Source organism: Myodes glareolus, chromosome 2, assembly GCF_982192425.1.
Source record: "Myodes glareolus chromosome 2, mMyoGla1.1, whole genome shotgun sequence".
In the NCBI taxonomy this organism is placed as follows: Eukaryota; Metazoa; Chordata; class Mammalia; order Rodentia; family Cricetidae; genus Myodes; species Myodes glareolus.
Genome location: NC_142027.1, coordinates 13,407,478 through 13,431,820, shown reverse-complemented (window position 1 = coordinate 13,431,820; position 24,343 = coordinate 13,407,478). Strand labels below are relative to the sequence as shown.

At 41.8% G+C, this 24,343-nt stretch overlaps 2 protein-coding genes across 4 annotated transcripts in view; one reads left to right on the top strand and one right to left on the bottom strand.

Annotated features, from left to right (window-relative positions):
- The first annotated feature begins 4,970 nt into the window (after positions 1-4,970).
- Positions 4,971-20,330, top strand: Hemk2 (HemK methyltransferase 2, ETF1 glutamine and histone H4 lysine). 3 transcript variants are annotated; one of them, XR_015000644.2, is made up of 7 exons: positions 4,971-5,137; positions 6,950-7,036; positions 7,659-7,749; positions 10,794-10,877; positions 14,274-14,415; positions 15,859-16,220; positions 16,666-20,330. XR_015000644.2 is itself a non-coding variant. In XM_048422526.3 (6 exons), the coding sequence occupies exons 1-6, from the start codon at positions 5,004-5,006 to the stop codon at positions 15,963-15,965; spliced, it is 645 nt and encodes a 214-aa protein (XP_048278483.1). In that variant the 5' UTR covers positions 4,971-5,003; the 3' UTR covers positions 15,966-20,330. The 3 variants fall into 3 exon arrangements, 2 of the variants coding, with proteins under 2 accessions (XP_048278483.1, XP_087755566.1); XM_048422526.3 differs by having other exon boundaries at positions 15,859-20,330; XM_087899440.1 differs by lacking the exon at positions 4,971-5,137 and adding an exon at positions 5,813-5,967 and having other exon boundaries at positions 15,859-20,330.
- Positions 20,331-20,666: 336 nt separating this feature from the next.
- Ltn1 (listerin E3 ubiquitin protein ligase 1) overlaps positions 20,667-24,343 on the bottom strand; it is a 62,622-nt gene continuing 58,945 nt past the window's right edge. Inside the window, exons 29-30 of the mRNA XM_048422525.3 lie at positions 23,029-23,196; positions 20,667-22,394 (exon numbers count right to left, since the gene is read on the bottom strand). Of these exons, the coding sequence (XP_048278482.2) occupies positions 22,332-22,394; positions 23,029-23,196 (231 nt within the window). The 3' untranslated portion in view covers positions 20,667-22,331. The remainder of the gene's footprint in view (positions 22,395-23,028; positions 23,197-24,343) is intronic.

Genomic DNA, 24,343 nt, shown 5'->3' with positions numbered 1-24,343 from the left:
CTTCAGGGAAGAATCCCGCCTCAAGGGGGAACAGGTGTGCAAACACTCTTACAGCAGAAAGATTTAGAGAGAACACCCAGAAGTCCTCGCTCTGGGTTTTGGTGCCCTTACACACCAATATCCGGGCCCTTCTTGGACTTTCACGAGCACCATTCCGTTTTCTTCTACTGCTCTTGACTGCAGATGGGACAGGCTTCTTCAAGTTCCTGCTGCCTTGAATTCCCTGCTTGGATGTGCTGTATCCAGGGACTGTGTGTTAATAGAAACCCTTCCTCCTCCGAGATGCTGTCTCAGAGTGTTGTCACAGAAACCAGACGGAAATTAAAGCACAAGTGAGGGAGACCCTGTGGTATTTCTTTCAGTACCTGGCTTATTTCATTTAACGTCATGGCCTCCAGACCCATTCACATTGTTAAAAACGACAGTTCCATTATTTATATGACCAGTAATATTCTGTTGCATTTGCTGGCTCGGGGCTGAGTCCATATTATGTTTAGTATGACTATTGTTGCAAGTGCTGAGAGGATAGTGATTTCATATACTTGGGATATAAACCCAGTGCAAAATTGCCAGATCATGCGGTAGTTGCTTGGTAGTTTTTTTTTTTTTATCTAATTCCACAGTAAAACAACAGCTATTTCTAATATTTCTTTCATTAGCACATCAGGATGGATAACTACTAGTTAGGCTTACAAATCAAGGGATTCCATGGGATTATTGTTCTTTTATTAACTGTCCATGATGCTGAGGTTCTACATATTCAGAAAGAGATAACTGAACAATAATTCCTCTTCTAAGCATGCTTTTCTGACTCACCTGGACCGTTATTTGAAAGCCCACTGCCCCTCTCGTGAGTGTTCGGGTTCTGTTTCTGGTATCTGGGAGGATGTATTTAAAAGTACGTGTTTCCATATCAAAACGAAGTGGCCAAAACAACAGACATTCCTTGTTTTTGAGGACAAAGGTCTGAGGTCAGCTTTGCAGCATGGTCAGGTGGTAGTAAGGAGGCTGGCTTGCCTCCTGGCTTGCACTGTGTCTTCACATGGGGAAGCTGTTGCTCTGCGTCTTCTTCTGTGGCTACTCAGCCTATTGTGAGGCCGTGTTCTCAGTATCTCCCCCAAATGTATCATCACCAAAAGCCCTGAAAGACTTTCCACTGTTCAACAATCAGACAGATCTAGAATCACCTTGGAAACAAATCTGTGGGGATGTCTGTGAGGGAGTTCGTATACTGGGTTAATAAAGTGGGAAGATCTGTGCTGGATGTGGCAGCTTCATTCTTTGGCTGGGGATCCTGGACTGAATAAAAAGGAAAGACCAAGCTGAGCCCTAGCATTCATCACTCTCTGCTTCATGCCGACAGAAACAATACAGAAGATGCCTGGGCCCTTTCACTATGGCTTCCCTATCACAAAGGACTGTGACCCCTCAAACTGTGAGCCAAAATGAACCTTTGAGTTGTGCGAGTATTTTATCCCAACATTTGGAAAGGTAACTAACAGACCCCCATATTCAAACTTCATGACAATTGGGTTAAATTTAAGGCTACCCTGTATGAGTTTCAGGCCACAGTAGATCTGTAAGATCCAAGCAAAGCAGAATGTACTGTTAAGTAAGGGGATTGGATCAATGTCAGACGTTATTGCTCTACAATGCCTGATGGCTTCTATGTGCTGCAAAACTGAGGACAAAGAGCATTTCTTCTGAAGCTTACTCCTCAGGTTCTCTAAATGTGGTCTCCATGTGCAACATCTAAAGGGCATTTGGTACCAAACACATTCTGATAACCCACAGCTCCAAGGAAGACAGACACGGGAGGATTTAAAATGTAGCTTTGAAGCCAAACAATTAGAATCTTAAGACAATGTCTAGAGAGATTATGTGTGGCCTGTTCAATTGTTTTCAGGTAGGGCCGTCCTATAGCAAGCTGGCCTGAAACTCATTTTGTAGCCCAGGCTGAACACAAACTTTTGGTGACCTTTCTCCTCAGCATCCTGAATTCTGGGATTACAGACACGAGCCACCATGCCTGGCTGTCAGACTGTGTTTTCTTGAATAATATCTGTAAGGATAAACTGAATGACTAAGTAATAAGACAAGTTCCTTGCCTAATTTTCTTTTAAAGACATTTCTAGTTTCCTTAGAAATGAAGTAATTGCATAAGTAGGTATACACTTAACAAATTCTGAGCTAAAATATCCCTGTGCTAAAAGGCAGATTATAAGTACTCATGAAAATTGTTTTCATGAAAAGTCAATTTCAGAACAATGAATTCCACACATCATTTTTCTGAAGATAAGGAAGGAGTGGGCATTAATCATGGTGATTAGTGGCCAGTCACAGGGGCTGCCTTGTTCTGACAAAAACAATGCAATTATGAAAATTGCTGTGAATTTTAGTAATGCATGATTTAACATTACAGCCCAAACAGCATAAAAATGTATGAACCTTCCAATAATTTCAAGAAATTGAAATGAAATCCTTGGCAATGACTGGACATTTTGACACCAATAAAGATATTTTATGTAGTTATGTAAGTGATAAAAATAAATGTTTTATAGAAAAATCTCCAAAAGGAGTTCTAACTAGGAAAAACAATCATAATTAACAAGATTTCATGTAGGGTGCAGGAGCCAAAGACAACATTTTAGACCAGCCCAAAGTGACGTCATCTGGTCCTGAGTTCCTAAGACCTGATCACCTGCAGAGATCTTTAGAATCGATTTAAAGAAGTAATTTTCCAAGTGTAGACACACTGAGAGTCTTTCGCTTTTACGTGACTTTCTATTGTGCCTATGGAAGATGAACGCACACTTCAGCTTTGTAGGCCGGTGTCCCCTCAACGCAGGAGTCAAAGTGTTACCACAGGTGCCATATGGAGAAAAGGACATGGGTCTACTCTTTCTAAATATATTAAGAAGCCCAGATTCTGGGGGGCTGGAGAGATGGCTCAGAGTTAAGAGCACTGGCTGTTCTTCCAGAGGTCATGAGTTCAATTCCCAGCAACCACATGGTGGCTCACAACCATCTGTAATGAGATCTGGCGCTGTATTATTTCTCAAGTTCAAATTTTAAAAAAAAAAACCAACTAGATTATAAAGTTTAATTTTAAACAAATTTCAGAAATTGGCTTCAAAAAAGTGCAAAGTACTTGAAGCATGTAACCTATTGATGTCCCAGATGCCAGCAATGCATTCATTAGAAAAGGCAACAAGGGGAGCCGGTTTGGGCTGAATTCTAGCAAATGTTTCAGAGAACGTCTGATGTGGACCTACTAGAACTGCATAATCCAGAGAAAGCAGAGCTGGGTTAATGGCATTTCAGCCCTGACAGTTTTAAAAAGAAAATTACACCACCTTGCTTGAAAAAAACTTATGAGTGATGCCGTAGCTTGGGTTTCTATTGCTGTGAAGAGACACCATGACCAAAAAGCAAGCTGGGGAGGAAAGGGTTTATTTCACTTCCACTTCCACATTGCTCTTCATTAAAGGAAGCCAGGGCAGGAACTCAAACAGGGCAGGAGCCTGGAGGCAGGACCTGATGAAGGGGTCATGGAGGGGAACAACTTACTTTCTTCCTTCCCAGGACTTGCTCAGCCTGCTTCCTTGTAGAACCCAGGACTACCAGCCCAGGGATGGCACCACCCACCAGGGGTTGGGCCCTCCCCCATCAAAACCCCTCCCCCATCAAAACCCCTCCCCCATTAATCACTAACTGATAAAATGCAGTACAGCTGGATCTCATGGAGGTACTTCCTCAAGGGAGGCTCCTTCCTCTCTGATGACACTAGATTGTGTCAAGTAGACAAAATCAGTCAGTCCAAGTGATGAGTGACTCAAAATTAAGATGGCAATTTTTGTAATAAGTACATTAAAATATTAATAAATATAAGTTTAAAATATTTAAATTTTTATTAATGTGTATCTGTGTGTTTATGTACATGTGTGTGCGGGTGCTGGCAGAAGACAGAAGATACTGGATGTCCCAGAGCTGGAGTTACAAAGTGGTTGTAGCTACCTGATGTGGATACTGGGAACCAAGCTCCGATCCTCTGAAAGAGCAAGCACCTCACACTCTGAATTGTAGAACTGACTCTTCGGGGCCCCCCCCACCGCATCTTCTTTTAAATATTCATTATTATTTCATGCATGAGTGCTTTGCCTACATGAATGTATAAACCCAGCAGTTCTGCCGTTGCCATCGAGGCAGGAAGCGCAGCCATCCTCTGGAGCTGGAGTTAGAGGCGGTCGTGCTCCACCTGTACCGAACAAGGCTGTAGGAAACCAAACTTGGGTCTTCTGCAAGTGCAGTACAAGGTCTCACCCACTGAGCACTTCTCCAGCCCTCCAACTATAGCCTTTTTTAAAAAATTACTTTCAAGGCAGCCTTCCAAACTATTTTAATAAAAATATGAATTTTTATTTCATTTATGCATGTATGAAATACTCAAATAAGAAATAAATTTTAAAAAAATCACAATCTAAACTGGGTATGGTGGCACAAGCCTCTAGTCCCAGCACTTGGGAGACGGGCAGGCGGACCACGGAGTTCCACCAGGTCAGCAGGGGCTAGTGAGACTGCACAACAAAATGAAGCAAATAAAAGTAACCATAATCAGGATCAAAATGTACAGTTCAGCTGTTTAAAAACAGTAAAGTTTAGTAGTCATTATTTTTGCAAATCCTTACAATTTAAAAATGGAAAAACATTTTCAAATGTCATTAGAATAAAGCAGCAGTCACCTAAGTAAAAAGTAACAGATGCTCAATATTAGTGTAGTTGAAAAAGTACACACAAAATGTTCAAAAGATGAAAACTGATGTTAGTGGATGCAAAACATATAACCATTTAGAAGTTCCAAGACAGCCCAGCAGCCTGTTGGATTGCACATAAAACACAAGCGCTTCGCCCCAAACTCCCTCCCACCCTGTGTCAGACCAAGGCGCATGCGCAGCCTGACGCATGCGCACTCTAATCGCAGGCCGGCAAGACGCGGAAGAAAGATGGCGGCGCCGAGCCTGCCCACGCCGCTGTATGGGCACGTGGGTCGCGGAGCCTTCAGAGACGTGTACGAGCCTTCGGAGGACACGTTCCTGCTGCTGGACGCGCTCGAGGCGGCAGCGGCCGATCTAGCAGGGTGCGAGGAGGGTTCGCGCCGCAGCGGGAAATCGGGGTATCCCAGGGGCGGTAGCCGGAAGTCTTGCCTCCTCCGGAAGTAGTGGGTCGGCCCACTGCCTGGTGATTGACAGCAGAGCGGGGTGAAAGCGCAGCTTCCGGCGTGCCGGGGTTTGTCCTCTGCAAGTTTTCCTCGGGGCCTATGGTCACCCTGCCTTGCTTGCCTTTAGGCTATTATCTGCAGAACGCAAGTGCCCCTGAGTGCAGTCGTAGTGTCACGGCCAGAAACAAGGTGTTCCCGAAACATTGCTGCTTTCCAGTATGAAGTTTTTTAGTGACCATGTAAAACTCGCGTATGGTTGACCTACTTAGTGCATAAATAGTATCCTCTGACAACGGAAGGACACAAATGAAATGTTAAACCCACTCAGCTCTCTCAAGGAACAGTCATTCGCCATGTGTTACTAGTGAACACTTCATACGTTTCTGCAACTGAGAAACCGAATTTTCAGCCTAAGTGTTAGAAATGTAGTTAGTACCATTAGGGAAGATATAATAGTTACCGTGTATCCGCTTACTGCAGGATCTTGACGAGCCTGATTCGTTGAACTACTGGCTGTAACTTTTAATGACAACAGTTGTAAATGCTACATGTTGATTTTTCAGTTAAGCGAATTTGAGTCAAGAGCGGGTAAGATGGTTCAGCTTGTAAATGAATTACTGCCAAGCCTGTGGACTCTTGGTCAATCCTCAGGACCCATATGGCAGGAGGAGACAAATGCCTCCTACAGGTTGTTCTTGGACGTTCAGTTGCAGTGCTGAGGACTGCGTGCCCACACATACACACACAAAGTAAGTCTAATAAAACATTTTGCTGAAAGAATTCGGGTCATTAACCTAATGAGCGAGATTTTTGAACTGGGGTTCGCCAGGACGAAATAACCAACATGCTTACCCCTCTTAAGCTCTGTCATATTTTTTTGTCTATAAAATCAACATGCTTACCCCTCTTAAGCTCTGTCATATTTTTTTGTCTATAAAATGCTTTTGAAATCAGCCTTTCATCATAGACGGTGGAGAACTTCGAGTTACTGGAATATCTTATGCAGCACTGGCTCAGAACTCGTGTGCTCAGAATTGCCCAGAAAGATTTACAACTACAAACTGCATTGCAGACTATGCTGTAAATGGGGCTGACCTTGTTACGAAGACTTGAAATTCTAAATATGAGACTGTAATGGTTATTTCCAAGAAGTAATCACCTGGAAAGATTCACAAACTTTAGAGTGACTAATGGCTTCTCAGATATATGGCTCAAAGCTAAAAATCCTGTAACTGCTTCTTGACTATTGTTTGAAAAGTTAAGTGCAAGGAATTCCCATGAATGTCATTAGGCCCATCAGTTGTAAAAGTTAAGTGGCGCTTCTGAAACAAGTACACTCATTGAGGGAATAATTTCACTGAACAATAATATGAAGACTTTTAGGTTGTGAAAGCAAAGATTATTGGCATTTTGAGGTCATACTCTGAGGTACATGCCCAGTTCAGTAGAGAATGTCTATTCTACATCTGTCTAGGTAGGTAGAGAACTTTCACTCCTAGGACATGCTGCTTGGTGTATTTAAGTTCTTCAAGGTGACACACCTAAACTATTACCAGGTGTAGCTATGCAACAATATGCAAGTGATTGCCAGAAATTGTAAATTTCCCTTATTTTCCCTTATATTTGCAAGTGAATGATGATGCTGGAGAAATCCATTATCTAGCATGAGAGTCATCTTCCATGTAGAGTAGGCTCATGGGAATGCACTAAGTATTCTTGTTTTGTTGTTAGAGTGGAAATATGCCTTGAAGTCGGAGCAGGGTCTGGTGTGGTGTCTGCGTTCCTGGCCTCCATGATAGGTCCTCAGGCCTTGTACATGTGAGTATACAACGTTCATCCCATCTCCTGGGTTACTGTGACTGTGGCAGCTTGGGTGAAATCTTTTAAGTAGACAAAATGTCTCTGGTGGTATTTCAGTGAGGCCTCAAGTCACAAATTGTGCCCACCCCACTTATAATTTCATGTTCACTCCTTCCTGCTGTGATTTTAGGAGCCACATAATTTCGAGTTCTGTTTACTGCGATTGTTTTCAGGGAGGTCATTTGACTGTTAGAAAACACCTGGAGAGTTGAGTTTCTTCGCAGAGAACTTGAGAATACAAACCCCAGGAAATAGTAGGTTTGCCAGACACGGAGCCAGTGTGTTTCGTGCGCTCTGTAATCTCTCATGCATTTGTGTAGCAGTTTCCTAGCTGTCGTTTCTTTGGATTTCGGTTTTGCTGGGTGCTTAAACCACACTTAATAAACTTCCCCCCCCCCCATGAGTGAGCAGATTCTGTAGCAGTGCTTGTCACAGTGTAACAAGCCTTTGTTCTCTTTTTCTTTGCCATTATGAAAACATCCTAATTTTTCCTGTGCCACCTAAGAATTAACAAAAATTCCTAAAATAGCTAGTAGATTTGCTCTGTACATGGCCCTGATTCTTTTTCTCCTGTCTGTAGGTGCACTGATATCAACCCCCAGGCAGCCGCATGTACCCTGGAGACGGCACACTGTAACAGAGTCCACCTGCAGCCAGTAGTTACAGACTTGGTGAGTTTTAATCCCTCTTCAGTGGTAATCAGTTTCATCTTGGTTAATTGAAGGTCAACAGGTTTTAATGCAAATAAAGTTTAGTAATTAACTTTTTTTTTGTTTTTATGAGACACGGTCTCATGTGGCCCAGGCTAGCTCAAACTTAACTATATAGCCAAAGATGACCTTGTACTCTTTTTTGAGTACTAGATTACATTTTAAAAAGTAGCAATGAGCTGGCCATAGTGGCTCACTCCTGGAATCCCTACTAGTCAAGAGTGTAAGATGAATTTCAAGTTTAAGGCTAGCCTGAGCTACACAGTGTGACCTTTTCTCAAAATCAAAATGGTAGAATTATTGTTCTTCATTTTTAGTTTAGAATACAGTCTTTAAAATGCATCTGTGTGTTTCCTTACATTGTTAGTGCACACCAAGCACACTCTACCTTTTACAAACTCTGCGGTGTCTGTCATTCTGAGTTGTGTGTGAGGGTTGCTCAGTCATCTGCCACGTGAAGTACCTGGTAGTTCCCCTCTTCCTTTCGCTGGCCTCATGTTGTCCTGTTGAACTGTTATCCATTCTCCCTGATCATGTGCTTGACTCGCATTTAACCTAAGGGTCCTCCAGAAAGTGTCTCTGCAGGAAATAAAGTCTGCGTGTTTTGCTGCATGCAGTTAACACTTGTTGGGGCCTCTTTCACTTATTCTTCAATTCTTGGAGAAGTAAAGGCTGGAAACTGACTAGGCCTGGCTAGAGATGCCTGTACTAGCCCTTGGCTTTATTTAAATACATTTTAATTTCAAGAGTCTCTTGTTTTATCTCCGGCACAGCAGCTGTGCCTGAATCTACTGCTGTTTCAGCCAATAATTGCCACTCCACAGTTACTGGCTCACTTCTCCAATAGCTGCCGGTTTGGAGCCTGCTGCCCCTGCCACCAAATGTAGTTCTAACTAAATCTCCAGTGTTCTTTTTATCAATGACTTGGGAGTCAGAGGCTGAGGTGAAAACCTGCTAGCTCAGAGAGGTTGAGGAGCAACTAGCTGACCTTCCGTCTTTGTGTCTCAGAAAAAGACTGTCCTGCTCTGCCACACTCAAAGTCCCTCCCTACTACATCCTGTGCGTCTCTCTATCCGTCTTCCAGATACTCTCTGACTCTCCCTACTACGTCCTGTGCGCCTCTCTATCCGTCTTCCAGATACTCTCTGACCCTCCCTACTATGTCCTGTGCGTCTCTCTATCCGTCTTCCAGATACTCTCTGACTCTCTATGATTACTTCTGTCAATTAGTTGCTAGCTCTGCCTCCTGATCCAAGGTTGATTTTATTTAATAAATGCAAACGCAAACTCAGGTTCACAGTGTAATCATATAACCTGCTAGTTTCTGATTTAAGATTTTTGTCCTTTTTGTTTATGTACTATCCAGCCTGCAGTTACTCCTGGAGAGCTGGGTAGTGCTTCAGGAGTACCTGGGAGTTACAAAGCAAATCTCCAGTTTTGTGAGCCAGCATTCCTGGAAACTTATATTTTAGAGTTCTTTTAAGAAGTTTAATTTCTTTATGGAATCGAAAACAAAGTGTTGTGCGTGCACACACACATACACACACACACACACACACACACACACACACACACACACACACACACACACTGAGTTATTCCCTCATTCTTGGACTGTTGGAGGAGCAGATGAATCATCTTTTGGTTTGCAGGCAAAATTGTATCCAAATTACTTCAAAGAATAGGCTATTGTTTTCCCCTATAAAGAGGCCAAAAAAGAATTACTTTTGCAAGCATATTCTCAAAAAGAGGTCTTAGGAGTTATCTTTGAGTTACAAGTTACCAGACTTATCAGGATAATTAAAACTGGACTGACTATAGAAATCTGGATCAGGAAGGTCTCAGATATCACTTTGTAATATATGTTCAGTGTTCATAATCAGTCCAGTATATGTCCAATGCTTAGATGGTGTGACTGGAAATGAGGTAGCTTTGAATCACACAAACACACAAAATTGTATGTGTGTGTGTGGGGGGGGGGTTCTTCTTTTTTTCTTGTTCCATGGAAAACTGAGCCATAAAAAGTGTCAAATGCTAGCTGTTTGCAGTCTCTGGCCATTGTGTTCAATGCTCCCTGCTCTGATGTCTAATTCTGTCAGTCAGAATATTTATAAGTAACTGAAGAAGCAAAAACAGAGTTCATCCTTGGTGTTTTGTGGCGTTCAGATACATTCTATGTCATCTTATAAAACATTCCCCTTGGGACCTGGGGAGCCACCTTAGTTGGTACAGTGTCTGCCTTACAAGGACCTAAGTGAGATCCCAGAACTGAATATAAAAGCCAGGCATGGTGGCGTGTTGTTTGTACACCCTGCTAGTGCTAAATGGGAAGCGGAGGGTGGTGGCGTCCTGGAATCTTTCCAGCCAACCACCCTAGAACAGTAGAGAACTTCCAGGGCAGTGGGAGACACTGACTCAAAAAGGTGGAAAGTTCCTTAGGGAAGGTACCAAGGTTGTCCTCTGACCTCCATACATGTACACACGCACACACATGTGCTTGAGTGCTTTTTTTTTTTTTTTTTGGTTTTTTTGAGACAGGGTTTCTCAATAGCTCTAGAGCCTGTCCTGGAACTAGCTCTTGTAGACCAGGCTGGCCTCGAACTCACAGAGATCCACCTGCCTCTGCCTCCCGAGTGTTGGGACTAAAGCGTGCGCCACCACCTCCCGGCTGTGTGCACATTTTTTAGTTACAAGAGATCATTGTGTAAGTTAGCAGAGATGTTGTAAAGTTCTTTATGGATCTACAGGGAATGTGTTTCACAGAATCAGGGCTCGCCTTGCCCTCCTGAACCCAGAGTGCACACACGTCCACTGTTGATAGAAGCCATGTGCAGTATCTGCTCACTCACTGCTTCACTCATTTAGCTCAAGTTCATATAAAGTGCACCTGCATGAGAACATTTCTGTCTGTAAGTACTTCCCCCACTGAAAACAGGAGAGAGTATTTTTAAAGACTTACTGCTTAAACCAGAATCCAGCTTAAACTGTATTGTTGCTGTCTTCAGGTCCAAGGCTTGCTGCCCAGATTGAAGGGGAAAGTTGATCTGCTGGTGTTTAACCCCCCCTATGTGGTGACTCCGCCTGAAGAGGTAAGGGCCACAGCAAAGAGTAGTCAGTCTCCAGCTGCTCTGTGTGACAAGATAGACCTGGGCTGGCTTCGGTCTCTGCTGCTAACCACACTCCTCTGACTGCAGAGGTTCTCATACCAGACATTGTGACCCACAAGGAGAGGAATACAGATGGAAGGACAGAATGTGACCCATCTAGTCAGAATTCTCACCCAGGTCGGGCCATGATGTTGAAACTGATCCGTTACCATAAACAACAAATTTATAATGCAAATTTTAAAAATACTTCTAATCAACTATAAATTCACCAATAATGTCCTTCTCAGAGTCTTGGGTTTCATCCCTTGGCATTATCAGAAACGAAAAGTGTGGGACCAATCCTGATCTTCATAGGGAAAGAATAGAAGTACATCACGTATTTAAGAATCTCCATAGTAAGAAGTTAAGCCAAATCACCATTCCCCCAGAAGGTGAAGGCACATAGTTCAAAATAGATGAGCATTGGCTTCTCTTTAACTCTGCCTGATGTATTCTTTGGAGATTATTCTCTCACAAAGCTGGAAAATACTGTGCCCACTTCTACTGCAAATGCTCTGGCTGTGCTCACATGAACTGAGGCCCAGGAAGTAAGTCACAGTCAGAGGGAACAGCACTACAGTGTCATATATTCTGTTTACTGCTCCTGTAATCAAGTACTATAGGTTGTTTAATTAATACATGTATTTCTCAGTCTGGAGGCTGAGGAGACCAGTCTCGGGGTGTGTGGCTGTGGCCAAGGCCTTTCTGCTGTGTTATGACAGACATCATACGCTGAGAATGAGGAACCATTCTCAGCATATAATAGTTCTCTTCTCCTTTTCAACGTGGACTAATTAATCACTCATGACCCCTACTCAGCCCACCTCCAAATGCCATCAGCATATCAATAGGAGATTACATTTCTTATATGAGTTGGATGCTCAAGAAAAAGCTGTGGAAATGAACCTTGTGATAACAATGGTTCAGTCCAGCCCAGAGGTGGCAGTGAGCAAAAGACAGCCCTCTGTCCACATGGACACCCACACATAAACACAATAAATCAGTAAATACACATAAATACAGTTGTTAAAAATGTGTCAGCCCTGAAGATCTAATTTTAAAATCACTCAATAGCTGGGTGTGGTGGTGCATGGCTCAGGGCAGACTTCTGAGTTCCAGGTTAGCACGGGCTACACAGTGAGACAATGTCTCCACAAAAACACAAATCATTCCATAGCAGGATAAAAACTAAAATGGACAAAAGTTTATTACATTTTATAATCTATTTAAGTAATGTCAGCATGAGCCTGTGTGTGCGGCAAGGATGGCTGATTCACAGTAATGGTCTCAGTCAGTGAAGAAATAATTCAAAAAATATGGTGACCCACTGGAGTCCCAGTGTTTCCAGCTAGAGGCGTAAGCTAAGGATCTCCTGACCCGTACATGTGCTGAGACATAGCAGAGGACCAGGTACAGGCAATGCCCTGGGCGCTTCTGCAATCCCAGCAGATCTGGTGTCTTAATTCCCAGAGCTGAATGATTAGATAGGGCCAAGCCCAGGTCCAGTGAAGTGGCTCAGCAAGTAAAGGGTGCTTGGCACCAAGACTAATGATCAGAGTTCTAACCCAGAACCACATGGTAGGAGAAAACTGACTCCCAAAAGTTCTCCGATTCCCATGAGTACACACAAACACACACTGATTTTTTTAAAATTTAAAAAAAAAAAACTTTAGTCTGGAAACTAAATGAAAACAATGATTTCAGGCCAAAAAGTATAAAGACAAAGTAAGTGAACTCACAGAGGTTGAAAATAAACGACTTAGAGATGATATCCAGAAGGCACAGCTGAGAGCTGGTGCTTGAGCTCTGTGGCCTTCTGTCACATTCAGAAACGTGAACTAAAGTGCTGTGGGTTATATCTGTGGTCTCTGAGGGACCAAGAGTGGACACCCGGGCAGCAAGCAAACAGAAGGTAGCGCCTGCCTGCTCCTTTTGAAGTGGAATCCTCTCTTCTTTGGCCTCAGGGTTGGGGTGGTGCCAGAAGTTCCTCAGGAGTCATCTCCTCCATTATAAGCAGATAAATGGGGCTTCCTAGCCTGGAACCTTATCACAGGAAGGCCTGCTACATTCTGAAGCAGTGACTAGAGAGGTCAGATGGGGACTGGTCCAAACCATGACACCTGCTAAATAGCAAGTTCCCACATAGCAATGGAGTAGACAGAGAGGGGAGTCCTGAATGGGAGCGAGCCCAGAAGAAAAGCAGAGGGCTCCAAAAGGAAAAATCTGATGCTAAAGTGGAATTAATGGATCTGGGAATAATCAGAATTAAGATTCAAAGAAAATAGACACAGCAAATGTCAAAGACTACCTAAATAAGATATTCCTTCAGTAGGGTACCGCACCACCATAAACAGTGAATTAGAACTATACCAGAGGAAATGAGAGGTCCTTGATGTTGTGAGTGACAGGGCTGTGGAGATGGGTTACTGGATGAGATGCTTGTGAAAGCGTGAGGGCCCAGGTTGATGTCCTCTGAGCCCATGTCAGAGCTTTGTGGGAGTGCACATTGATGGGAAGCAGAAAGGGGACTCCCTAAAAGTCCACAAGGTGCTGGTCTGGTCCATGCAGTGGTAAGCAGGAGAGAGCCCCATCTCCGACAAGGTGGAAGGCAAGGATTGTCTGACCTTCACATGCACACACACACACACACACACATGCTAACATAACATCACATGCACTAAAAGACGCAAGAAAGAATGTGGAACAATCCTGCATTCTAAAACAGTTAAAAACAATTGTTGAAGATAGCGGAGGGGCAGAAAAACAAGCTTGGAAAACCTGCCCTTATAAGCAGGATTTTTTTGCTTTGTAAAATTTATGTGTATGATTATAAAGGAATTATTTTAAATTGGGAAACCTATGCCATATTAAGTGACTAAAAAGAGAAAATATGATTATATATAAAATTAAAGTCAAATATGGGTAAAGGCCACAACAAGAAATAGGAAAAAAAGTTGTAAGCGTTGAACTTAATTTTCAATGGTTTCTTCATAATATACTTCTGGTCCTGACTGAGCCCAGAGCCGCATGCATGCAATCCTGTCCTTTGGGTTTTTGAGGCAGGGTCTCACCATGTAGCTCAGGTCGGTCTTGAAATTGCAATCTTCTCACTCGTGTTCTTAAGCATGGAGATTGCAGTGTGCCCAGCACACCCAGCACGCAGTTTTAGTTGTTGGATAATCATGTGGTCTCTTGTAGCATAAGGACTTTAAGAGTTTGGCAGAGTGACAACATTCAGAAGCCAAGGTACACTCATGCGCAATGCACTTGTTTGGTGATGTTTAATGTCAAAAGGATTGTAAAGTCAAATTTGAATCAAGTCTTTCTGATTGGTGACAGGTAGGAAGTCACGGAATAGAAGCAGCTTGGGCTGGTGGCAGAAATGGCCGGGAAGTCATGGACAGATTCTTCCCGCTGGCTTCAGAACTCCTCTCCCCCAGAGGGCTATTCTACTTAGTTACCATAAAAGAAAACAATCCAGGTAATAAGAAACAGCTTCGTGTTACCTGTCTACTTTTCTGACGACAGTTCAGTGTAGAAAACTGAAACTTAGAAAGTAGCCTGAGCTGTTGAGCAATTTAATCACTAACAACAGCTTAGCTAGCCAGAAGTGCACATTGAAAGAAGAGACTTTTAAGAGGATAAGTGTTTATGTGTTAAAAACTATTGTCTTAATCCCAGCACTCAGGAGGCAGAAGCAGGTGATCTCTGTGAGCCTAGCCTGGTCTACAGAACGAGTTCCAGGACAGGCTTCAAAGCTACAGAAAAATCCTGTCTCGTAAAACAAAAATTATTGTCTTCTTAGGACTGGCAGTTTTCCCTCATTCATAAACTAATATTCAAATATCACTTGACCCTTAATGTGGGCTCATTCTCATGGGGCAGGCCTCATATCCCAGCACTAACAGAAAAAAAGGGTTACTCCCACAACATGTGCACCGTGGGAGACCTTGCAGGCAGGTCACTGTTGTTGTTCACAGGCTTTACAGCTGGATGAGACTTTACCCAGTAGGTGTAGATCTTCCAGACAATAAACACTAAGCACTAGCCAGTAGAGATGAAGTTTCCAGTCGAGTACCAAATAGGCTTCAGCAATATGGTCTGAACCCTCAAGACTGTAGGGTGAGCTAGCTTTGGCAATGGCCTGTAATGTTTGGCAGGGGTGGTCTATGGATCCTTGGGCCAGCTGATAATGACATAACCCACTTATTGTGTGAAGGGGTTATTTGGTTTTCTTAGTTCAGTCTTTTCTTAGTTCAATTTTTCTTAGAAGGGTTTCTTTTTAATGTGTGTGTACCTGAGTGCATGTATGTGCACCATGTGTGTGCAGGAGCCTAAGAACACAAGAAGAAAGGATTGGATTCCTTGAAACTCTAGTTATAGATAGTTGTGAGCTATCATGTGAGAGCTGAGACTTGAACCCAGGTCTTCTAAAAGAGCCATAAGTGCTCTTAACCACAGAGCCATCTTTCCAGCCCTAGGTTTTATTTCCAAAAGAAGTAAACTTTTTTACATTCTCTGAGCAATGTCAGGATTCAGTTTGTTCATATTCTCATTGACTTTTCCAGATACATCTTCTGCCAGGATATATGGCAGAGATTGGTACCAACCAGCTAAAAATGTGATCACTTGCTATAACAAGGTTAACTAATGATCATGTGTAGTCTGAAGTGGGCCACCACTACACACTGATCCACTGAGGATCAGAATCCTCAGAACATCTTAATAATATGTGTCCCACTTCTCTGAAGTCCAAGCTTGAGTTAGCAAACATTATTTGGTATACATTGTTTAATCAGATGAATTTAATATGTTTATCATCTAATTAAATTGATCAGGGATTATGCATATCACCAAATGATTGGACTGAATTTTACCTTTTGGTTTTATTGAGTTTTTTTGTTTGTTTGTTTTTTCATTTTAGAAGAAATTTTTAAAACACTGAAGACAAAAGGTCTGCAAGGGACCACAGCACTTTGCAGGCAAGCAGGCCAAGAAATCCTGTCAGTCCTCAGGTTCAGCAAGTCCTAGTGTCCTGAGAGCCACCAGAATGCCCGAGAACTGCCTGAAGCAGCTGGTTCAAGAAAGTTTATCAGGAATGTGTCATAAAGAAAAAGATGGAGCCAGAGTGGTCATGGCACATACCTTTGATCCGAACACTCAGGGGAGGCGGAGACTGATGGACCTGAGTTCAAGGCCAGCCTGGTCTACGGAGTGAGTTCCAGGATAACCAGGACTGTTACAAAGAGAAACCCTGACTCAGGAGGAGCAAAAAAAGAAGAAAAGGTGAGGACTGGATAAATGGCTAAGAGGTTAAGAGCACGGCTGCTAGTGCAGAGGATTGGAGTCCAATTTTCAGTGGCTCACAGCCACCCATAACTCCAGTTTCAGGGGATCCTGGCCTTTTCTGACCTTCAGGATACCAGGCACACATGTGGTATTACATACATAATGCAAAACACGCATACAAAGAAAACAAACCTGAAAAATAGAAACAGTTAAGCTCGGGCATTTTGTTTTCAGGGACTCAAGTATGTGGGTATTTCTGTATGCTTGCAAGCAAATGTGTATCTTCTTATTTATAGTTTACATTTTATGTTATATTTATATATGAAAGAATGTTTGATTTAGCATTAGCTATAATAGCAAAGTAATTTAACCACCCTAAAAGTCCATCAGAAAGGACACTGGTCAAAATAAAACTCATCTATCCATTCCACTGAACATACAGCCGTAAAACGAGTCATGTGTAGACCCTGAACCAGATGGCAGCCGGTCACAACAGAGCGCACAGAGGAAGCTGCAGATGAATCTCACCCTGTATAGACCGCTCTGAGAACCCTTCCAAAGCAGTGTATTGATGTGCGTACATGACAAAGCCTGAGGGTAAACTGCAGGAATAAAAGAACGTTCACTCTTATGGTGGCATTTGTTCTACACAATGGTAATATGAAACAATTACAGTGGATTATCATACACAATATGATAAAAGCGTAAATGCAGCGTTTAATAGGTGTGGTTTAACTCTTTGAACAAGATAACATCATTTATGACTGCTACCAGGTATTCATCAGGAAGGTGCCTTTTTCTCTATAGTTATTCATAAAAGCCCACCAGAGGCCAGTGATGTCATTCAAAAATCCAGCCATATATGTCCTATGGAGGTAACTTTAGATGATAATTTGTAAGGATTTTGGCCACTTTCCCTCTCTGAGATATTTCTTTTAGGGGTAGCGACTGGCACATTGTCTGCTCTCAGTGAACAAAACTATACCCATATGGATATAGGAACACTGTCTAGACTCAGTGAATTAAATCAATATATACAGATAAAAGTGTTTGTTTGTTTTCCAAGACAGGGTTTCTCTGTGTTACAGCTTTGGCTGTCCTGGAACTTGCTCTGTAGACCAGGCTACTGGCCTCAAACTCACAGAGATCCACCTGCCTCTGCCTCCTGAGTGCTGAGATTAAAGTCGTGCACCACCACCTTGCCAGATATAATCTAATCTTCTTTTAAAGATTTTGTGTATGTAAGAGAGAGTATATGCCACATGTGGACCGGTGCCCATAGAATCCAGAAGACAGTGTCAGGTGCTCTAGAACTAGAATTATAGGTGGTTCTAAGCCACCCAACACAGGTGTTGGGATCAAGCTCCAGTCCCTTCGAAGAGCAGTGAGTGCTTTTAACCAGGAAGCCACTTGTCCAGTCCTGTATATATAATTTAAAAAGTAGGGCATGAAGTTGAGAGATGAGGAGGGTGAGGGGTGATTATGATTAGTATACACTGTATACATGCATGAAATTTTCAGATAATAAAAATGATAGTAATAATCCCCAGTACACAATAGAGTAACTAGGGCCAGGATAACTTGGTGATCAATATTCTCTTTTCATATCTGCCCAGATACAGTATCAGACCAAGGGCTATCACTTAAAGCAAGAGCAGCAATGTTAGCAGGGTCTTACTCCAGAATCCAAAAGGCCTGCAAATGCAGTTTACCATAGGGCCTGGTAGAGGCCCTGTATGGAATCCCTGCCTTTCCTTACAACCTCAACCACCACTGGATTTGCTGGACCACATGGCAGCCTGGACTTTGAAGAGTAGGTAGGAGGAGCAGGTTGCTGGTGAGACCTCTCAGGTATTAAGGAACACTTGTTCCCAACCTGTGGTCTTGCTGCCTATGTGCCACATTTGGGGAGTGGACAATTAGGTGAAAACCTGTTAGCGACCGTGCCACAATCTCTCAGCTACAGGCAAAACCAGGCGCCTGCACAAGTGCAGCGCACATTACCACAGCACAACAATTAGTATCAACACTGGCATGTCTTCATCGGTTTGTCTGTGTCCCAAATCCTGTGGTGGCGGGGACAGCAGTGTGGGCCCTGCCTGATGCATATCAAATGTCTGCAGTGTTAGAGGACAGGAACGCTGTGGAAGCCCTGGCATGTCTTCTTTTGCTGTACATTATGTTCACCAGACTGCTATGGAGAGAAGCAGTATCCATGTCTCCAGCTGATGTTGAGAAGGAATGAAATGGAATAGTATAGTAACACATGAAAATGCTATAGTTAAGCCCATTACTTCATGTGATAATTCAGTGAAACTAAGTTGTCTCTTATCCCAAATAACCTACTGAATCTGGGTATCAGAGACACAAATTACAGGACGCCTTGGTGTTACTCAAAGGAGCCCTTATTCTTAAAGTTCACAGTAAGTAAGTCAAAGCTATCAAAGACAGATGAGCACCCTTAATAAGACCTTTTATAAGGGATATCTGGAAAATGGAAAGACAAATTTATAGACACTGAAGGATTCTATCACAGATGCATAACATTTCTTTTATCTCTAATTTGGAGCAGAAAATTAAAAAAAAAAAAAAGTTGGGTTAGAAGACCCATAAGGTAAAATTTGGTGAGGGCAAAAGAGCCGCCTGGGAGTAACCAAACTTTTGGTGCTGTGATGACTGCTATCGACTGGAGCTAACACCACAGTGGATGGGCACATCTGGGAGGGGCTTCTCTTAACTAAACCATTTAAGGTAGGAAGACCCACTTTAAATCTGGATATTTGAGATGGGAAAATCTACCTTTAATCTGGGCCAATCTTCTGCTGGCAGCCTATCTAAAGGACACGGAGGAAGGAAGCTTTTATTCTCTGCCTGCTTACTCTTGCTGGCAAGTCCATTCCTTCACTAGCATTAGGACCATTGGATTCTGGCACACACTGAAGATCAGCTGAGACATCCAGCCTCTTAAACTGAACAACTGCTGGACCTTCCGTTGGTAGACAACCATTGTTGGACCACAGTCTGTAAGCCATTCTAATATATACATTCATTCTATGTTGTGTTCCTCTAGGGAACCCTAACTAGTAAAAACGTTAAGACAAAAAATGTGGCTGAATCAAAATGGAAAGGAATGATAATTAAGTGGAAATTTTTAATAAAATGTAAATGAATGTAAAATTAATACCATGTTGAAGACAAGCTTGACTAGACAGTAAAGCATTATGCAGCTAGCTTAAAAATACAAGTAACCTAATAGAAATACAAACATAAATTGTGGACATGTTTGTAAAATAAGGACCAGCAAGCAAGAATGAATGAAACTAGGTCTCTCCGTAGTTAGGAAAATATGACTCATAACGAAGATGATGGGAGATGTAGCACAGTTATACAATGCTTGCCTAGCTCGCACTCTCTGACTAGAAGCCGGACAATTTCATTAAGACTAAGCGTGAGTGACAAGTATAAACCAGAACCCTTACTGTCCTGTGGGACGGGCCAACATGTAGCCAAGTTAAAGAACAACGTGACATCATATAAACCAATGGTTTGCACTTCCTGTCACCTGGAATTCACTGTAGCTCACGCCTCCAGAGCACCTGCCACAGCACTGGCTCAAAGGAGCAGAAATTGCCAAAATAGCTCCTAGGAGGACTGGCAGGTGTGACACTAAACAGCGGTCAAGTGAAGAAGCATGGTGCAGAAGATGACACAGCAGGAAAGGACCCGAAGCTTAAAGCAAAAAAACTGCTCCATATCATTTATGGATACAGCACAGCATAAACTATGAACCCTCCAACAGGAAGGAAGTGTACAAACTTCAGAACAGCAAACTGTCTCTGAAGAAGGAAGAATAGGTCAGAGAATACAAGAGAAACATTTTATTTCTTTAAAAAGAAGAATCAAATATGGCAAAATAGTATGGGAAGAGTACAAGGATTTATATTAATTACTATTTTCTGTATATTTGAAGTATTTTGTAATTTGAAAGAATTTAATGGCATAATAAATAATCACATCATAAAAACATGTAATATGTTAACATTTAAACCACAGAAATGCATATACATGAGAAAAATAAGAATTAAAAATAAATTTTAAAAATTGCTAGTTTGGAGTTTTAAGTAAGTTTGTAGTGGGGCTTTGATACTTAAGTAATTTTAAGATCTTGTTATGCTAAAACTTTCAGGGCTGGTGTCCTGTCTGTGAGTGTCATCACAGCTAAAGGAGTGAAGCCTGAGTGTGGAAATCTGGGTTTTGGTCTTTCTTCTGGAAAGCTTCCTTTAGTGTAGGGGCAGTGCTGAGCTAATAACTCTCCACACAAATCGTACAGGATGTATTCAGAGTCCCGGAATACATGTATGAAGAGTTCCTCCCGCCTAACCTGCTGCCCTGTCTCTCTTCTACTTGAACTTTGGGTCAGAAGTCAAGAAGAACCAATACTGGAAGGGTTATAAGGAAAATTTTATTGTAAAGCCACTTTAAAAAGAAAGAATGATTTTCACAGGGCTGTTACACAATCTTTGAGATTCTTGTGTCGGAGGCAGATGTAGAAAGGGAAGAGAATATTTGAAGGGTTAACAAGAGGTAGTAGATTTTTATATCTACACTTCACTCCGTCTCTGAACCTCAAGACTGTAAGATGATAAATACTACACAGAAAAAATCAGGAGACAGAAAACCCAATGCTGCATCTGTAGCCCACAGTTCTCACTCTGGACTGCAATCCTGACCAAATTCATACTATTTCAATAACAGTCATGTTGACCAATTGATGATAAGCAGTAAGTTTATTTGACATGAGTTGCACCCTTCTAATTAAACATTTGCAGAGATGAACTGACCTTTTAGGTGTCCTAACTGCTAGATACGAAATGGAAGACTGTGATAAAATTAGTCTAAGATCTGAACTTCCATACCTCATATTTTGGATGCAGGTTTTAAAGGCAACGGTACTGCAGCCAAGGCAGTTTTTACTTGTTTACACACTTCAATCCGCTAGACTTCCTTTCATCAGGCTTGGCGGCACGCACCTTTAATCCCAGAGTTTGGGAGGCAGAGGCAGGCACATCTCTGAGTTCCAGGCCTGCCCAGAGCTACATAGTGAACTCCTGTCTCAAAACAAAACAAAAAACTAAAGACTTAAATTATTTAGTACTAAATCCTTCCTTTCTTATGGTTTTAAATAATTAGTCCCCAAATTCCTGATTTGGTGTAATGATGGCCAGTAAGGATAGTGAAATTTGCTACAAAATTTAAAGTCTCCTTCAGGATTTTGAAATACTGTTTTTTGCAGATATCATGCTTTAGTAAGCATACTTATCTATTCCTTTCTTGATATTCAGCTACCACTTTATTTCACAAATAATCAAATAGCTGCTTACCTCAAATTCCTACTCTCTGGAGACTTACTAAACTAACAACTCCACTCACAAATTTACAATTCAAATCTCATTAACATATGAAAATAATTCCTTCACAAACAAAAGGTCAATGTCATGGATATAATTTATAAATTTTCATAATTCTTGACAGAGCCCCTTGGAGTTCAGTTTATTCTTCCATGTGAGATTTCAGAGCATTCTTCAAACAGCTCTGAATGTGGATGTAAATAGCTTAGTGTCACTTTGTCATTAAAATAAGTATGAAAATCAGAGTAACTTTTAATTTTTCCATCATCACTGACAAATCTTAAGTTTTATCTATGGATGTAAAACAACTCTCAATTCCTTTACACTTGGAGGGTTCTACAACACAGACCAACAAACTTATTTATATAAGTTATAATATAGCTAATGCTTTCACAAATTTCAGTTCTATAACTTAGGGTATTTTTGAGAAGAGATATATTTATTTTTAAATATACAAAGAGACTAAACCATTAATATAAATATTTTCTCTCAAATATGTAATGTTCTCTTGTAAAAGAAAAAGGTTTCAAAAGATTTACAAAGCAATCTCGAAAGAAGTGAGCCTGATTTTCGGTCATATGAACAGAGATGGCAATTGTGTTATGCTCACTGGCTTCTTCAAGTCAGTACTTCAAGATGGAGCCAAATCCAGGGCCTCTGGCTTCACCTATTGCAGGGACAACTTACAATTTAAAGAACCTCAGAAAAAGGTCTCGCGACAGAGTGGACAAGTAGATTTGTTGCTAGAAGTAAACCATTTGTACTGAAAAAAAAAAAGATTTTAATATTAGGGTAAATTTTTAAAGCTTTATATATGGTAACCTGTAAATGTGAAATGAAAACGGGAACATACTAAGAGTGAACATAACTTTCTGGAGGCGACACTGTGACCCTTGGCCCATATACTTGGGCTCTTGCATAAACTAAGCTAGAAGGAAGATCTCTGAAGAAACGGCTCCATCACTGTGCTCTTCCGTATGTTTACAAAGGATAAACGGCTCTGATGAGGATGATCAGAGCCGAGTCTGGAACCTCCTGACTTGGTCTAGAGCTCACAAGGCCATCAAGTCAATTCACTGCATGCTAAGAGGTCTATGAGAACACCCACTCATTAAGGAGCTTCATGTTCCCCCTCAGTAAATCGCATGTAATCTTTTACAGACTTTGAAAATTCACTTCTTAATATCTCCTTCACACAGACAGGATGTGCAGTGACTAGGGCATGAGGTCAGAGAACTCTGGTCAGCTTGGTTCTCTCCTACCTTTACATGGTTACCGTATTAGGCAGCAGGTGCCTTTCCTTCCTGCTGAGCCACCTTACCAGCCCTACTCACTGTCTTCCAAATAAAGATCACACAATACACAGCACAAGAAATAGAAGTTTCTCTTTGCCTTACCAAGCAAGCTGAGTGGAACTTTTTCTTGCATGTTCTGCAGGCTTTTTTGGGGAGAGAGTAGTTGAAACCATGAATGACTGAGAAGCAGATCATACAGTCTTCAACACCCTCGAAACGCTTGTCCACATTGTTCTTCCACAGTGCTAAGCCTTCCATAATGCTTCCGTTCTGTCGGTGAAGAGGAAGGAGAGTAACCACACATGGGAAGCCTCCAAAGGTTACTTTATTCAACCCCATAAATTTCAAAGCTGAAATTAATTCTGAAAGAAGATAATCTGGTTGGTTATATTATGTCCTAACTTTCCTAAATGCTGTTTTAAATAATCTCTGAACTTTTAGGGAAAAAAAAGTATTTTTTCACAATAAAGACAGTTTTTACAGGAAATTCTGGGGGTTAAAAGTTTAAGTGAGACTCAGGCAGGGTCACAGAAGGGGGAGTTTGGAAGTGGGTGAACCGAAGCTAAGAGAGTATGAGAAACACTTATAGAAACCATACCTTGTAAAATCATTTAAAAATATATATATTTACATAAACATGTACTTTATTTAGGCTTTTTATTAATCTCTGAGAATCTCACACAATGTATTTTGAACATATCAACTCCTCCCCAGTCTCTGCTTAGATCTGCCTCCACCTACCTACCCCTACCCAAACTTTGTATTCTCTTAAAAGAAAAAAAAAGTAATTTAAAAAATTTTAATGTAATGCTACCTTTACATGAATGGTTTATTAGCAAGGTCACAGAGGCCCCCAAACAACAAAGGCTATTACCATTGCCCGTGCTGCCCACCAGAACGAGATAAGAAGATCATAACGTTTAGTTGCAGAACATAGAGAAATCAAGCTAGAACCGACCTGAACACTTCCTCCCTATTTCATGGTGCCAGAAGTGCTGTGCAGGCCACTGAGGAGGAAGGCCTGTCTCCCAGCACAGGTGAGATGTGCCTGCCTGCTGGTGCCACAGTGTCAGACTGTGATGGGGTAACAACAGCTTTCCCCTTGGCTCTGTGGCCTGCTTCACGGGGGAAATTCAGATCCGGTTCTATAAACCTGATCAAAAGTCCACAGCCCTATTACTTTTATTTTGCTAAATGACAAGCATATTTTTAAACTTCCTTCTAAACACTTACGTTTCAAGCCCACAGATGAGTGATGTTCTTTCTCAAGTGGGCAGCAATATAAAGACTCACAGCTGGTCAAATACTGAGAGAATAAATGACATTTGACTGCTAAGCACTAAGTGAGACATCTGCATCAACCACTCAGAGCTTAGGGGACATCCTGGAAGAGGAGCAGAGGATCTGAGGAATGCTG